Source organism: Chlorella variabilis (assembly GCF_000147415.1).
Source record: "Chlorella variabilis unplaced genomic scaffold CHLNCscaffold_18, whole genome shotgun sequence".
Classification (NCBI taxonomy): domain Eukaryota; kingdom Viridiplantae; phylum Chlorophyta; class Trebouxiophyceae; order Chlorellales; family Chlorellaceae; genus Chlorella; species Chlorella variabilis.
In genome coordinates this window covers 138,063-153,954 of record NW_005435070.1, presented here as the reverse complement: position 1 = coordinate 153,954, position 15,892 = coordinate 138,063, and the positions used below count along the sequence as shown (strand labels likewise).

Here is a 15,892-nt window from a genome sequence, read left to right as displayed (position 1 = left end):
CGGCCCCACACCACGCGGCGCTGCCCTGCTGTGCCTGCTGCCCTGCGGCAAAGATGATGTGTGCGCCGCCTGCCTCCTGCCCTCCCGCGCCGCTGGCTTGGATGCTGACAGTCACCTTGGCCTGAGGGACCTCTGGTTCTGGCGTCGTCCCGGCAGCAGCTGCAGGCAGTGCGTCAGGGCGTGCGCCGCCGCTGTTGGGGCAGCTGTTCTCTGCCTTGGTCTGCGCCGCTCCAATGATCGCTGCCGGCGCAAAGCAGCTGACGCCCTGCTGCAGCTGGGCTTGGTTGGCACGGCTCTCCTCCAGCACCGCTTGCACATCAGCGTCCGCCAGCCCTGCAGAGTGGGCAATGGCGCATGGGGGTCATTAATGTGTGGTAAGTGTCATGGCATGAGTGTATGATCTGAGCCCAAATCAGCCCAGCGCAGCGGGCGCACATATGAAAATGCTGGCTTGTGCCGGCAGTGCAGGCCTGCTGTGCCCCGGTTCTGGACCCACCTGGCACCTCCTGCTCCCCCTGCTGCAGCTGCCTGCCCGCGGTGAAGGCAGCCAGCTGCTCCCGCGTCTCCCGCAGCTCAGCCGGCTCATCGTCCGGCTCCCAGTCATCGGGCAGGTCAGGCAGGTCAGGGTCCCCGCTCCCCGCCAGCCCCATCGCCTCCCGCTGCATGGGCAGCGGGGGGAAGCAGCGGTGGGTCATGGGAAGGCTGGCGGCATGTTGTGTGGCGCAGCCCGGCTGGTGCTGCACCCCTTCCACCCAGTGGCTGCCTTCACACCCGGGCAGATACCGGACCCCAGGCCCCAGACCACACACCTTCTTCTTCCAGCCCGCCTGCCGCAGCTCCCGCAGAGCCGCCACCCGCCGCCGCTCCCCCTCCTGCTCGCGCTGCCGGTGGGCCGCCCGCGCCTCGCGCTCGGCCTCTACCCCGCCTCGGGCCCTGCAGGCACAGGCAGGTGACACCCAGCTGTCAGCGGCTGTCAAAGCTGACAGCTCAGCAAGGGCCACAGCCACGCTTTGCCGGGTGCCTGCCAAGCTCGCATTCGGCTGTTCCTGCCTTTGCTCACTCGTGAGACTCCCCGCCTCCCTCCCACCACACAGCCCAAGCTGCAGCGCGCACCAGGCCTCTGCAGACAGCCGCTCCACCTCAAACACGGGTCGGTCGTCGAGGTAGGTGAGGGTGGGGATGGCGGCGATGGTGGCCTTGCGGTAGCTGCGCATGCTGCTGACCAGCGGATTGCCCTTCAGGTAGAGGCACTTGAGGGCTGGCAGGCGGGCGCAGGCCGCCAGCACAGCCTCGCCGCCTTCCAGCTTGTTGTTTTGGAGGTCGAGCGTTTCAAGGGCAGGGCAGCCCTCCACCAGCGGATCCAGTGCGGCCGCCTCGGCCAGGCAGTTGTCGGCGGCAAGCAGCGTGCACAGCGCGCCGCACCCCTCCAGCCCCTCCAGGCCCCGCAGCTGGTTGCCGCTGAGGTTGAGGTAGGTGAGGCGGGGCTGCGCCGCCAGGCTACCGGGCGTCAGCGTGCGAAGCAGGTTCTGCTGCAGGAAGCTGCGGCAGGGGGGGCGGTGACGATGGTAGGTGCGCGGCCGCATAGGCAGGCGCATTAGCAGGAGCAACAGGAATGCAATCGGTCATAGGGCGTGTTCTTAACCAGCTCCAGCCATCCAGTCCCGCTCACAGGCAGCGCAGCTCCGGTAGCGGTGGCAGGCCCGCCGTGCTCTCCAAGGCGTTGCCCTCCAGGAACAGCGCCCGCAGGCCGGTATAGGCCTCAAGACATGCCAGCGAGCCGAAGCCCTTGAAGTTGCAGTAGAGCGTCTGGTTCAGGTGGGGCGTCTGGTAGCCGTGGTGCTGCTTGCAGGCCGCCAGCAGGGCAGTCTCGTCCATCTCCATAACTAGTAAGCTGCGGAAGCGCCGGTCAGGCCAAAGGAATGCAGAATTGGGAGCACGGGAGGCTGGTCAAAAGCTGACCTGGCTTGGAAAGCGGTGCCACATTTGTTGCAGCGTCGGACGGCCTCTCTGCAAGTACAGGGCAGCGTGCAGACCTGCAGCAACCTCCCAGAGAGCCCGCGCCAGCCTGATCACCCGCCGCTCATCAGAAGGACCCAGCAGCCCGTCAGCGGCGCTCTTCCGGCCAGGATGAGCGCTGCGGAGAAGAAGGTGGTCAAGCTCATCAGCGCCGAGGGCTTTGAGTTCGTGGTGGACTACGATGCCGCCTGCGTGAGCAATACCATAAAGAACATGCTCAACTCGCAAGGTGGGAGGCATGCAGGATGCACGGAAGCAGCGCGGACAGCCCGAAAGCCTTGGCCCTCTCCCGCCGCCTGCCCGCCCGCCCATCCCGCCCGCCGCCGACGCTGCCTCGCCCCGGCAGGCAGCTTCATCGAGAACGAGCAGGGCGAGATCCGGTTTCCAGAGATCACCACGCCCGTGATGGAGGTGGTGTGCAAGTATTTCTACTATAAGGTGCGCCAGAGCCAGGGCAGGGTTTGAGAGAAGAGCCCTCCTGCCCGCCACTGACCATTGACTTCGCCCCTTTGGTGTGCCTCACGCACAGCTGCGGTATGCCAACACGGCCAGCAAGAGCATCCCGGAGTTCAAGGTGGCGCCGGAGATGGCACTAGAGCTGCTGATGGCGGCAAATTACTTGGACACGTGACCCCCGCACCCGCAGCCTCTCCCAGCAGCGCAGCACTGCACCATACACGAACGGCCCACCAGCGCACCAGGCGCTCCCAAAGCGGCGTTGGTGCCTGGCCCTTCCCAGCACCAGAGCTGGACTGACCATGCCAGACCACCCGCCTGCCCGCCTGCAGGCCGCTCCCCACCTTTGTACCACGCCCGCTGCTGCGTGCCCGTCTTGTACCACCATGCCTGTTTCTCGCGTCCGCGCCCCTGGCCTTCTGTCTTTTTGCTGCTGACCTCTCTCTGTTGCTGCCCGCTGCCCACTGCTGCCCCCCTGCCCGCTCCATGCTGCTATTCATTCGTTTGCTGCTCCTCACCCGTCGATGCCCTGACTTCTGTTTCTCGTCACTAACCCCCAGGGTCGCTGCCCGCAGCCCACTCTCCCATGCAACTTGCCCAGAAGAACGGCCAGGACTGCTGAGGCGTTACAGGCAGCTGCTGGGCGCGTGAAAAAAACAGCAAGGCATAACATGGTTAGCAGGGGCATAGATCAGGCATGGGTCTGAAAAGAAATGACGGGGCAGACGAGAAAAATGGGCGGCTGAGGGGACGATGGTCACACATGTGGTTTGGGGGCCCGTGGGTGGGCGGCTGCCGCGGCCGGAAAACTGTTGCATGGGGCGACGGCTGAATGGAGCCGGATGTATCGTGTGTTGGGGCTGGAAGCGAGAGGAGCGGGTGCTATGGCATGAAAACTGTGGGACGGTCCCAGGTGGGGAGCACAGCTGGCCACAAACGGTGAGCAGCACGTGAGTGGAGTACCGTGAGCCTAAGCGCCGCAGGGGGCTGCCCCCGCGCCCTGCCCGGCCTGCTTGCTGTACAGGTAGCCGTACAGCTCCCAGAAGGAGAGGCACACGTGGTGCGGGTTGGCGGCCTCCGGGTTGGGCCCCACCAGCAGCAGGCGGAACATGCGGTACGGTACCGCCGCCGCGTGGCTGCTCACGGGCCACGACGCGTACTGCCCGGGCATGCGCACCGTGCGGTCGCTGATGTGGCGCCGCAGGTCCGCCCAGCTGGCGCCGTCGTTGGAGCCCTGCCGGGGAGCGGCAGCCAGGGAGCATGCGCGGGCGTGAGATCGATCGACACAGCGCAGGGCAGGCAGGCAAGGTGGATGCACTTGCCAAGGCATGCGCCGGCCCAGCAAGCGCCTGCTCCGCCAGCGGCCCCACCCCGTCCTCCCACCCTCCCCGGCGGCCCACCGCACCTGCAGCACCCAGCTGCGCAGGAAGTCTGTGGAGCCGTCGTGGCGCAGCGTGTAGTGGTTGCAGATGAGGCGGTGCTCCGGCCCCAGATCCAGCACCCACCAGCTGCGCAGCACACAGGCCAGGGCAAGGGTCAGGAGCAGGGTGGGTGTGGTGTGGGGGGAGGAGGGACATGGCAGCGGGGGCTGCCTGGCTGGGAGGGCGGCGCCCGGCGCATGCGACGCAGCGACGGGCAGCGTGCAGGCGCTGCCCAGCCCGCAGCTGCCGCACGCCACCCCGCGCAGCCGCAGCCGCAGCCAGGGCCGCACCTGGACAGCTGCCCGTTCTCCATGCGCGGCCCCGCAAAGTTGCAGCGGGCAAAATTGTTGCCGGCCAGCGCCTTGGGGTCGGTGCTGCGGCAGGCGGGGCTGCTGGCCCGCACCTGCGGGCGCGCGGAGGGGCCGGAGGGCATCAGGACAGCGTTTAGGGCGGCGCCGCACAAGCCGGCGCTGGCCAGACGTGAAGCATCGGTGCAAGACCAGAAACAAAACCGCTCCCAACACACAGAAACACAGCAGTTTGACCCCGGCTTGCCCCTGCCGCACCTGCAGGCGCCCCGCCAGCACGGGGTTCACCCACGGCTGGCTGCCGCCGCGGCTGCCCAGGTGCCAGCACACGCCGTTCTTGTCGCCGTCATACATGTAGATGAGCTCGGCGCAGCCGGGGGCGCGGCGCAGGCGGAAGCGGGAGGAGGCGAGCTGCTCGCTGGCGGTCAGCGCCCGCACATGGCGCTTGCCCTGAACGGAGATGGGGCCCCGCTGGCCCCGCAGCGCCTGCACAGCCAGCAGCAGGGCCGCAGCGTGAGAAAAAGGAGTTCATTGACCGCGCAATGGCGGCGCCTTGGCGGCCTGGCGCAGGCTCTTGATTTCTGGCTCTGGCTGGCCTGCCAACAAGCCGGGCAACGAGCAGGCGCAGCGCGCTGCGGCCACTGGCTCCGGCCGCTGGCTTGCAAGCTTGCCTGCGGCGCCCGCTGCCCCTCCTCATCCATGCGTGCATCCAGCGCCTCTTGCAGCAGCTCCTGCAGCAGGCTGCTGCGCTGGCACATGGCGTGCCGCCTGCAGGCGAGCAGACGAGCAGAATGCGGGCGAGGGTGGAGCAGAGCAAGCCAGCACGGGGGACGCTCCAGGCGTGGCCTGGGTGGCGGGGGTGGCGCTGCTGCACGGTGGCGCCCCAGCCCTGCTCCCAGCCCTGCTCACCTCACAGCCTCCAGCTCCTCGTCCCGCATCAGCGGGAAGCGGATGCACGGCAGCAGCTGGTCCAAGTCCTGCAGGCAGGTGGGCAGGTGGGCAGGCAGGTGGGCAGGTGGGCGGGCAGGCAGGTGGCCAGGCAGGTGGCCAGGCAGGCAGGCTGGGTGCGCAGGCAGGCAGGCAGGTGAGCAGGCAGGTGGCCGGGCGGCCAGGCAGGCGGCCAGGCGGGCAGGCTGGGTGGGCCGCTTGATGGAAGGGGGAAGGGAGGGAGGCACTGTGTGGGGGAAGGCCACGCCACAGCGCTAAAGAAACCACACCGGCACGTGCACCGCTGCAGGCAGGCAGCTGAAGACAGACGGCGAGTGGCTGCAAGGCAGCAGCGCACCTGCATCGGGTGGCAGGCGGAGGAGAGGTCCGCCACGTCGCACCCATACCCCGCCCACTTCATCACCGCGTCAAACACAGCCTTCTCGTGGCAGTCCTGCACCAGAAGTGGCATTGCTTCTGGGTAGATGGTAGGTGGTCGGTCTAGCAGCACACATGGATGCACGGCGGCACGACGCATGGAAAGGATGGACGAGCTGCGCCCTCCCCAGCAGCAGGCACAGGGGCAGAGTCCAGGCAGGCTCGCACCAGCGACTGGCTGCACAGGATTTCGGACAGGCAGGCGGTGCTGAGGCTGCACAGGCCGGCAAGGTCTTGCGCGGCGACCGCTGAGAAGTGCTGGGCGGCATACTCGACGGCGTGGCTGCAGGTCAGCAGGGAGCGCCAGCGCAGTGAGTAGGCACCGTTGAGGGGAGGAAAGCCGCGCCTGCACGTCGCGCTGCCTTGAAAGACAGACGTGCCCGCTCAGCGGCCCACCTGCGCAGCCGGTCGGCCACAGGCGAAAGGCAATCTGCCACTTGCAGCAGGTCGCAGACAGACAGCGGGGTGAGACCTCGCAGCAGCGCCGCCTGGCAGCAGTCCAGCAGGCTGGGCGGCGACGCGGACGGCGGCGTCTGCGCCTCCTCAGGCCACAGCTCCCACGGCTGCTGCTGGCCGGCGCCCGCTGCGCGCTGCTGCTTGGGCGAGGGGCTGCGGGGCAGCAGCGCCAGCGCTGGGTGCATGCACAGGTTGCGGTACCCAACATGCTTGTCCCACGCGCTCAGCCCTGCACAAACACGCGTGGAGCTGCTCAGGAGGGCGGTGGCGAGCGCGCCTGCATGCTTGGCCTCGCCGCCCACATCCGCGTGCCCATGTCGCTCAGCCTGCTGAGCTTCCCGTTCACCACGCCCCAACGGGATGCCTGCGCCGCGGCTTTGGGCCCCGGCATGCCCTCAGCAACCTGTACCTGCGTAGTGGATGTTGGGGATGGGGTCTGGGTCGGTCCAGGTGTAGCACAGGTTGTCGCCCGGCTCTCCTGTGCCCACACTGATGGCGCCGCCGTCAAAGTTGAGCCAGTACTTGGAGAAGCTGCTGCTGCTGAGCTTGGCCTCGGGCGCGGTGGGCACCTGCGGGTGGGAGTGTCGCGAGATAGGGGATGAGTGGCGTGGCCGCGGCAGGGATGCATGCCACCGGCTCCCTGATTGGGCGGCTCAGCTTGCGGTGTGCAGGCTAGGCTTCCGCTGTGACACGGCACAATAAAGCAGTCGGCAGTGGCGGCCAGCCACATTTGCATGCACTTGGGAGGTGGCAGTAGGCAGCGCAGCCCCGCGCACCATGCAGCACAGCTCCCCGTCCTTCTCAAACTTCAGGCAGCTGTTGCGGTGGCTGCCCAGGATGATGGTGTAATTCTGCTCCACCGGCGAGCCGCGGCCTGCTGCTGGCTGCCCGTTTGCGGCGGCGGCGGCGGCCGCGCCCAAGGCTAGGTGCTGCCAGCGGCGGGAACCCGACTGCTGCTTCAGCAGCACCGTGGCGTCGGTGTCGCCTGCGGGGGCGCCAAGGCGGGCGTGATTAAGGCCCAGGGCACTCGGCCGAAACCGTCCGCGTTTGGGACTGCTCACTCACCCTTGACCTCGAAGCTCAGGCAGCCTCGCCCATCCTGAAGCTGCAGCTCGCTACCCGTGAGCCACACCGCCTCCATAGGGGCGACCACCAGCACATCCCCCACGACCCCACAGCTTGTCAGCGTCCTGCTCATCCTGAGGTCGCGGGACGCATGGGAGGTGAGGCTGAGTCCGAAACAGCGGCCCTCCACCCCCCGCTGCTGCGGTTGATGTCTCCCGCGGCCAACAAAGGAGGGAGCAGGCCTTCTGAGCTGATGATGATTATCCCAAAATGAGCAAGACGATGTATGCATAACTCACACGCTGGGGCTGGGGAGCATGCCGCTGCTGCGCGCGCAGCGTGACATGGCGGCGGGCTGGCTTCTCATGACACACGTGGCTGGGTGGATGGGCAGCCAGGGGGAGACCTCAGGGAGGCTCAGGGCGTGCTGGACCGGGCGGCCAGCGGCGTGCAAGAGGCAGATTGCGCCGCCGGCTGCCGCTGCCGCCCTCCGCTGCCAGTGTTCAGTTGTGAGTCAATTCATGTTGCGTGCCGCCGCCCCACGCCTCTGCCACAGCCACTCGAGGCGGGCGGCGACCGCCTCAAGGGGCGCAGTGCCAGGCCCGGGGCATGAACTTGAATCACAACATCGCCTTTGGGCGAAGCATCAAACTCGGGGAGGGCGCCGCTGCCCCGCAGGCCCACCGCCACCCGCCACTGCCCCCGCGCATAATGCCGCCGGTAGCCACAGCCACCGCTCGGGCAGCAGGCTCGCTGAAGGAGTGGGGGAAACAGACAGAGACTCAAAAGCACAGGCAGCGCTCCTGCGGGCAGCGAGAAGCTGCACTTTCGGGACTGCAGGTAGCAGCGCGCCGCTGGTGGCGTCCCGGCACCCACGCTGCTGTGCATGCAGATCACTTTCACAAACGCAAGTTGCAATGCACGTGCTGTGCCTGCGATGCCAGTCTGTAACTGGCCTCTCGCTCTGACAGAGAGAATCGCAGGCATAGTCCAGCCGGGAGGTGATCGAGGATTGCAGCGACTGTTTGTGAGGGTCCACAAACAGAGATGGAAGAGGGCTTGGAGCCTTCTGTGCTTCAACTGAGCGAGGGGACTCGAGACTTCCTTGCAGGTGGCTGCTGGGTCGTCTGGGGTGGCCTGAGCATCCGTTGCAGCCACCATCCCGCCGCCGCCGCTGCCGCTCGAAGTGCGACCGCCGCCAACCACCTGCAGCCTCCTTTTGCTGGTGCTTGCCTCCTCGTGCGCAGGCGGCATCGGCGGCGCATTCGGCGTGATAGCAGGACAGCCGCTCGACACCATCCGCATACGGCAGCAGCAGCCGGGTGCCGGCGGCGCCGGGGCGCGGCAGTTTGCCCGTGCCATCCTAGCAGCCGAAGGGGGCCGCTCCTTTTTCCGCGGCATGGGCTACCCTCTGTGCACCGCGGCGCTGCAGGTCGGTGCATTGGCTGCTTGCCTCGTTCCGCGTTTAATCCAGTGCCCTGCACGCCATGCTGCCATTGGCAGCTTTTATCGGCATGAGCAGCTGAGCCTCCCCTGTGCGCTCCACCTGCAGACTGCGGTGGTGTTCCAGGCGTACGGCATCGCCGCCCGCCACCTCGCAGGCGGCCAGCCCACCACCGCGCTGTCCCTCCCGCAAGTCTTCTATGCAGGCTGCTTTGCTGGTGCCATCCAGACTGTGCGTTGCTGCTGCCATCCCACCCCACCACTGCACAGCTCCTCCAACCGCGCCGTCCTGTGGAGCCTCACCTGTGCTCGTGCTTCTCAGAAGTGAGGCACTGGACCGACAGCTGTTACCTGCCGCTCTGCTGCTGCCCACACCACGCAGGCAGTGGTGGTGCCAGTTGACCTGCTGAAGATCCGGCTGCAGCTGCAGAGGGCCCTGCCGGGGCGCCGGGCTATGTGGACCCTCTGGCGCTGCTGGCCAGCATCCTGCGCAGCGAGGGGCCGCGAGGTGCGGCGCGGGCTCGCTCCGCCGCTGGGATCCAGCAGCAGCGTGCATGCGGCGCCTCAAAGCGCAGCCTGCATGCTCCAACAAAAGTGCAGCTGCCGCAGCCTGTCGCCTGGTGCCCCACAACCCCGATCACTCCCCGGCCCTGCCTTTGCATGAGCTGCAGACAGCCGTACCAACCTGTGCCTGCTGCTGCATGCAGGCCTGTACCGCGGCACGGCCATCACCTGCATCCGAGACTTCCCCAGCCACGGCGTCTACTTTGCCGTGTATGAGGCCTGCAGGTGCGCTGCCTTGCTGCTAGACACAAACGCTGCTGCCGGCACTGCCCACCATCAAAACCACACTCTGCACACCACCCCTCGCTCATCCGCCCACTCAGGGAGCTGTTCGAGCCGGGCTCCCGAGCGGGCGGCAGCGACAGCGCCGCGGCTCTCTGGGTGGCGGGCGGCCTGGCTGGCACCCTCAGCTGGCTCAGCGTGTACCCTTTTGACGTCGTCAAGACGCGCATGCAAGCCGCCGCCGCCTCGCAGTCGGTGTATGCAGGCAGGTGGAAAGTTGCGGGCGGCGTCAGCGCCAAGCTGACTGCACGCATGCATGCATGCATGCATGGCAGCAGGCGGCTGTGAGCCCTGCTGGCTTGAGCAGACCCTGCTGCACCCGCCCGCCTGCAGGCTGGATGGACTGCGTGCGGCAGAGCCACGCGGCAGAGGGAGCCCAGGCCTTCTTTCGCGGCCTGACCACCACCCTGGGGCGCGCCTTCCTGGTCAACGGTGCCATCTTCACAGCATACGAGGTGGCCCACAAGCTGCTGTCCCAGCAAGCGCCAGCCGCAGCTGCGCAGGCAAGGGAGGTGTAGCCGCTGGGCGAGGCGGCACGGCGCCCCTGTATGCTGCTTGTACACCAGCCGGTGCCAGCATGTGTTGCTGCTGCCTGGTTATCTGTATACCTCGCTGTCTTTTCAGCATTGCCTGCTCTCCATTTGATTTCGTCCTGCCAGTGGTACTGGCGGCCGCCACCATCGACTCGAGGTTGTGCCGCCATCAGGCTCACAGACCTCAACCTGTGTCGGCCGGCTTCTAATCACTCTATTCTGTCAATCTGCATGAAATGCGCTGCCTGTACCGAGCATTGGGGAGGAGGAAGGCCGCTGGCCAGGCTGCAGCTGGCCATCGCCGCCATGCATGGCGGAAGTGATCCTGCATGCTGCTGCCAGCGCTCGCTGGAAGCGCGGCTGCAGCCGCGTGGTTACCCAGAGCCACCTTGGTGGTTCCTGGTCACCTTCACCGCACATTCCAAAGGTGGCTTAAAACACCGCGTCAGGTAGCTGATGATTGAGCCACGCGGTCATGGGGTTGGCTATAAAATCCGCCGCCCAACACATCTTATTCATCTTCTATTCTACTTTACTCTGATCCATCACACCAAGCAACTTTGTTTCGCACAGCTCTGAGCCATGCCACCCCCGAGTCGCGTCAGACTCTTGGCGCTCGCCCTCCTGGGGTGCCTGGCGCTTGCACAGGCGTGCACCGCGTCCGTGTGAGTGCAATGGCGGGTCATGCAAGGCTGCCCGAAATCGAGCCTAACGCGTCGCCCTGTGCATGGTTGCTGGTTTCCCGCCGCTTGCATTTTGGGCATCCACCCGCCAGCTGGGGGCGGGGAGGAGATCAGCGATTTACCAATGATCCAAACGGCGCCCGCCGGCACCCGAGCTGTGTGCACGGCTGCAGCTGTCGTTCCGCCTGTTGCGTTGCGCCGCCTGCCACTGCCGCTGCCGCTGCCACTCCTGTGCAGCTGGCCATGCTCACCCACCCACCCACCCGCGCCCTCATGATTGCTTGAATTGCAGGGACGCGACTTCCGGCTCTACCGTCGGTAAGCGTGGTAGCCGCTTTTTCTCACCGACAGCAGCAGAGTGCCCCCCGGCGGGGGCCCTTGCACTGCCTTGCCGGCTCGGCCAACTCCCGACCGCCCTTCTTGTGCGCTGCTGCTGCCCCTGCAGGCAGGAGCCTGCTGGCTGATGTCATTGCCGGGGATGGCGGCGCTGGTGGAGGTGGCGGGGCCGGGGGAGATGCCGCCGGTAAGTTGTGGCCAGAGTACACGAGAGCGCTCACTAGTGTATGCGCTTTTCTCCGCCACCACCCGGGCCTGTTCTGAGATCCCAACATCCCAAACCACAACCCCGCTGCTCCCGCCTGCAGGCACCGGTGCGGTCGCCGGCGACGGCGGCGCGGGTGGGGCCGGCGGTGCCGGCGGAGATGTTTACAGTGAGTGGGCGCGGGGGCCGAGCCATCACGATGCCTCACTGGGGGCTGGTGCACCCCTGACATCAGCCTGGCCTGTGCCATACCCCCCAGTGCCTCACACTAACGCCCGCTGCCTTTGCCCTGATCCGCTGCAGCCAACACCCCCAAGCCGCCCTGCCACGGCTGGGGCTGCCTGCCAAGTGAGTGCGCCCTGAGGACAATCTGCCAGCCACCCCGCATGCTGCCGCCAGCCAGCCCAGTCCACCTCCTCCACACCCCCGCTGCTTCTCACCTGCTCGCACTGGCCGTCCCGCCTGCTGCCTTCGCCAGCACTCCTATTCCTCGTGCCTGCTCCACCCACCAGCACCCAACCGCGCCTTCACCTCCCCCACCTGGTTGCCTGCTACTCCTTCTGCTGCAGCCTGCGACACTTGCAACACCACCGTCCCCGCCGAGGACCGCGTGGTAACGCGGCAGCATGGCATTTACTACTACTCCGCCCCGTGCTGGTGGAAGCCCTACATCTCCGGCTACCTGGACCAGTGCACCGTCTTCCACACCACCGGCTACCGCTCGCCCAGCCTGTGCAGCGACGGCCACTGCTACATCCAGATCAAGCTGCCCCACACCCACTGCCCCGTGTGGGTCATTGACCGCGACTGCGGCGCCGGCAAGGAGCCCACCACACACAAGGCCTGGTCTGGCTGGGACAACGCCTGCCAGGGAGGTGAGTGGCTGGCTCGCGGCTGCCTGTTGGTGTTGTGTTGGTAGTGGCGCTGGCTGTGGCAGAGAGCACGTAGGTCCCTGTTGTGCCTGTGGCAGACTGCCAGGGAGTGGAGACCACGCTCAACCGCTGCCTCGTTTCACCCTTACCTGCAGGCCACACCGATGACAAGACTACCCACCCCGTTGGTGAGCTTCAGCCCGAGCAAGCCCTTACGGCAGTTGGCATTGCACGCGTGTGGAGATGGCTAGCTGCCGCAGCGCTGCCTGCCGTGGCGGCCGCCGATGTCTAACCACCAATCTTCATTGTGGCGCTGTGGTGCAGACTGGGGCAGCGACACCGATTGGGGCCACGACAACTGGGGTGGCAGTGGCGGGGATGGCGGTGCGGGCGGCAACGGCGGGCATGGCGGAGACGGCTGGGGTGAGGTGGTGCCTGCAAGAGGTCTCTGGTGCCACCCCTCATCAGCAACACTGCACACAGCCGATCTTGTGCCCACACACACAGGCCGGGACAAGCTCCCCCTCTTCTGAGTGGCTCATCTTGTTCTAACTCCAACTCTTATTTCCCTTCAGGCCCGGGCTCCTCTGGCGGTGATGGCGGGAGTGGGGGCGATGGTGGAAGTGGCGGTGACTCTTGGGGTGAGCTTGTGCCGCGGAGAGCTTGCAGGGCAAACAAGGGTAAACGCACCCTTGTCTGCCGCACCGCACCTACCTCCTCCTACCCAATCTCTGCTGCCTCTTCTTGCAGGCGGCGGCTCCACGGCTGGGGATGGTGGCCCAGGGGGTGATGGCGGGTCTGGCGGCGATGCCTGGGGTGAGATTGTGGCGCCAGCAGTGTTCAGGGCAAGCGGGTTCACCCACCTCTTCCTGCCGCACTGCATCTACATTCTCCGACCCATCCTCTGCTGCCTCTTCTTGCAGGCGGCGGCTCCACAGCTGGGGATGGTGGCCCAGGGGGCGACGGCGGGTCTGGCGGCGACGCCTGGGGTAAGCTTGAGCCGCGGAGAGAGTGAGGGGCAAAGGAAGACACAATCGCACTTCAGCACACACTACCTCGGTCTTGCCACACCGCACCAGCCTTCTCACACCCATTCTCCGCTGGCTCTTCTTGCAGGCGATGACTCCACTGCCGGCGATGGTGGCCCGGGCGGTGACGGCGGGTCTGGCGGCGATGCCTGGGGTAAGCTTGAGCCGTGAAGAGAGTGAGGGGCAGAGGGGACCACATAGCACACTTCACCGCACAGTGCCTGATTCTTGCCACACCGCACCAACCTCTCCGACCCATTTGCTGCTGCCTTTTTCCTGCAGGCGATGACTCCACAGCTGGGGATGGTGGCCCAGGCGGTGACGGCGGGTCTGGCGGCGATGCCTGGGGTGAGATTGAGCTGCGGAGAGAGCGAGGGGAACAGGGAGACACAATCGCACTTCAACTCACAGTGCCCGATTCTTGCCACACTGCACCAGCCTTCTCACACCCTTTCTCTGCTGGCTCTTCTTGCAGGCGATGACTCTACTGCCGGCGATGGTGGCCCGGGCGGTGACGGCGGGTCTGGCGGCGATGCCTGGGGTAAGCTTGAGCCGCAGAGAGAGTGAGGGGCAAAGGAAGACACAATCGCACTTCAGCACACACTACCTCGGTCTTGCCACACCGCACCAGCCTTCTCACACCCATTCTCCGCTGGCTCTTCTTGCAGGCGATGACTCCACTGCCGGCGATGGTGGCCCGGGCGGTGATGGCGGGTCTGGCGGCGATGCCTGGGGTAAGCTTGAGCCGCAGAGAGAGTGAGGGGAACAGGGGGGCACAAGCGCACTTCATCGCACCCTGCCACGGTCTTGCCACACCGCACCAGCCTTCTCACACCCATTCTCCGCTGGCTCTTCTTGCAGGCGATGACTCCACTGCCGGCGATGGTGGCCCGGGCGGTGATGGCGGGTCTGGCGGCGACGCCTGGGGTAAGCTTGAGCCGCAGAGAGAGTGAGGGGAACAGGGGGGCACAAGCGCACTTCATCGCACCCTGCCACGGTCTTGCCACACCGCACCAGCCTTCTCACACCCATTCTCCGCTGGCTCTTCTTGCAGGCGATGACTCCACTGCCGGCGATGGTGGCCCGGGCGGTGATGGCGGGTCTGGCGGCGACGCCTGGGGTAAGCTTGAGCCGCAGAGAGAGTGAGGGGAACAGGGGGGCAAGGGGAACAGGGGGGCACAAGCGCACTTCAGCACACACTACCTCGGTCTTGCCACACTGCACCAGCCTTCTCACACCCATTCTCTGCTGGATTTTCTTGCAGGCGACGACTCCACAGCTGGGGATGGTGGCCCGGGCGGTGACGGCGGGTCTGGCGGCGACGCCTCTGGTGAGTGTCATCATCGGTAGCATGTGTGGAGGCACTAGCACACCTCACCAGCCGTTGTCCCATGTGCCTGAGAGGCAAACCCGGATCCGGCAAGCCCATCAACGACCTGGCGCTGCCCTGCCACCTGCCTCTGAAGCCTCTACCTACTCGCGGCCTGCCACTTCTCTTGCTTTGCAGGCAACAACGCCGATGCGGGCGATGGTGGCGCCGGTGGCGATGGCGGGACTGGCGGGGATGCCGAAGGTGGGCAGAGTGCACGGGGCACATGCTGCTGGGAAGGCTCGATTGGAGGGATCATGTCCCCCCTCCAAGCCAAATCCACTCCTTCCCTTCGCTCCTATTTGCAGGCGACAACGCCGATGCGGGCGATGGTGGCGCCGGTGGCGATGGCGGGACTGGCGGGGATGCCGAAGGTGGGCAGAGTGCACGGGGCACATGCTGCTGGGAAGGCTCGATTGGAGGGATCATGTCCCCCCTCCAAGCCAAATCCACTCCTTCCCTTCGCTCCTATTTGCAGGCGACAACGCCGATGCGGGCGATGGTGGTGTCGGTGGCGATGGCGGCGCAGGGGGCGATGCCGAAGGTGGGCAGAATGCTGGGCGCTCATGCGGGTGGCTGGCGAGGCCAAGGTGAAAAGCAGGAGTCCCCCAGCCAAGCCCACTCCTTCCCTGCCCTCCCTTTTGCAGGCGACAATGCCGATGCGGGCGATGGCGGCGCCGGTGGCGATGGCGGGACTGGCGGGGATGCCGAAGGTGGGCAGAGTGAGGGGCACATGCGGTGGTTGCGATTGCCCTTCCCACCTACGGGCATGCACGGGTAATGCGGCCGCTCAGGATCCCCCATCCCCAGCTGGCATTGATTCCCTTGCGCTTGTCCTTCTTCTCCGTCCAGGCGATGGCGCAACTGCTGGCGATGGCGGCGCGGGTGGCGCCGGCGGCGACGGCGGAAACGCTACCGGTGAGTCGGCTCGGCAGAACGAGTGCGGCCCCATCGCCTTCTGCCACAGAGCGTGCATATTGCTGGCGTCTGTTGCTTTGCCTGGCTGACCCTCCTGCCATTTCTGACTGCCTCCCTTCAGGCCGCAAGCTGAGGCTGAGGCGCCTCCTGATGTGAGGTCTGGGCTGCAAACGTCGCTGACGGGTTGGCGGCGCAACCGAAGACGGGCGGACACCCTCGCCCTTAGAGCTCTGCTCGCGACCCAGACTGAACGCTTCCACAGCCTCCATGTCTGTATCATCAAGTCAAGTTCTGGTAACCTCTTGTCCCATGCGGCGTGGACAAAGTCTGTCATTCCTTTTCCTGTCAGCCTGAATGATCCACCGATGCGCTGCCAATTTGGCAGCCGCTGTTTTTGTGAGCCCCTGCCTTTTGCCCTGATTCCTGATCTGTCATTCCTGATTGCTCTGCATATCTGTCATTTATGGTTGCCCGGCTTCTATGCCGCCATGGGGTGGGCGTGTGCTGCAACACGCACAGCCCTGGGTTTATCATGCATGCGCCACGCCGCCTTTCCATGATGAAGACATCTG

The 15,892-nt window shown here is 66.2% G+C and overlaps 5 protein-coding genes across 5 annotated transcripts; 3 read left to right on the top strand and 2 right to left on the bottom strand.

The window, feature by feature from the left end:
• Positions 1-1,106: 1,106 nt before the first annotated feature.
• On the bottom strand, positions 1,107-1,875 carry CHLNCDRAFT_11901 (hypothetical protein; the record flags this gene model as incomplete). The annotated part of the gene is made up of 2 exons (XM_005845201.1): positions 1,107-1,539; positions 1,670-1,875. Coding segments are annotated over 2 exons (639 nt in total), but the record flags the coding sequence as incomplete, so codon positions are not given.
• A 252-nt stretch (positions 1,876-2,127) lies between these two features.
• Positions 2,128-2,647, top strand: CHLNCDRAFT_25875 (hypothetical protein; the record flags this gene model as incomplete). Its single annotated transcript, XM_005845333.1, has 3 exons — positions 2,128-2,245; positions 2,363-2,454; positions 2,546-2,647. The coding sequence occupies 3 exons, from the start codon at positions 2,128-2,130 to the stop codon at positions 2,645-2,647; spliced, it is 312 nt and encodes a 103-aa protein (XP_005845395.1).
• Positions 2,648-3,085: 438 nt separating this feature from the next.
• Positions 3,086-7,220, bottom strand: CHLNCDRAFT_58586 (hypothetical protein; the record flags this gene model as incomplete). The annotated part of the gene is made up of 12 exons (XM_005845200.1): positions 3,086-3,706; positions 3,878-3,980; positions 4,184-4,296; positions 4,460-4,687; positions 4,738-4,969; positions 5,111-5,178; positions 5,487-5,582; positions 5,735-5,849; positions 5,963-6,251; positions 6,432-6,591; positions 6,799-7,007; positions 7,088-7,220. The coding sequence occupies 12 exons, from the start codon at positions 7,218-7,220 to the stop codon at positions 3,443-3,445; spliced, it is 2,010 nt and encodes a 669-aa protein (XP_005845262.1). The 3' UTR covers positions 3,086-3,442.
• Positions 7,221-8,134: 914 nt separating this feature from the next.
• Positions 8,135-9,894, top strand: CHLNCDRAFT_53838 (hypothetical protein; the record flags this gene model as incomplete). Its single annotated transcript, XM_005845332.1, has 7 exons — positions 8,135-8,198; positions 8,335-8,519; positions 8,640-8,748; positions 8,961-9,038; positions 9,238-9,319; positions 9,418-9,585; positions 9,735-9,894. The coding sequence occupies 7 exons, from the start codon at positions 8,135-8,137 to the stop codon at positions 9,892-9,894; spliced, it is 846 nt and encodes a 281-aa protein (XP_005845394.1).
• A 1,176-nt stretch (positions 9,895-11,070) lies between these two features.
• Positions 11,071-15,476, top strand: CHLNCDRAFT_136939 (hypothetical protein; the record flags this gene model as incomplete). Its single annotated transcript, XM_005845331.1, has 21 exons — positions 11,071-11,115; positions 11,237-11,306; positions 11,437-11,481; positions 11,703-12,008; positions 12,161-12,193; positions 12,330-12,428; positions 12,756-12,821; positions 12,929-12,994; positions 13,122-13,187; positions 13,316-13,381; positions 13,509-13,574; positions 13,702-13,767; positions 13,895-13,960; positions 14,088-14,153; positions 14,298-14,363; positions 14,541-14,606; positions 14,711-14,776; positions 14,881-14,946; positions 15,050-15,115; positions 15,255-15,320; positions 15,442-15,476. The coding sequence occupies 21 exons, from the start codon at positions 11,071-11,073 to the stop codon at positions 15,474-15,476; spliced, it is 1,557 nt and encodes a 518-aa protein (XP_005845393.1).
• Between the last annotated feature and the right edge of the window lie 416 nt (positions 15,477-15,892).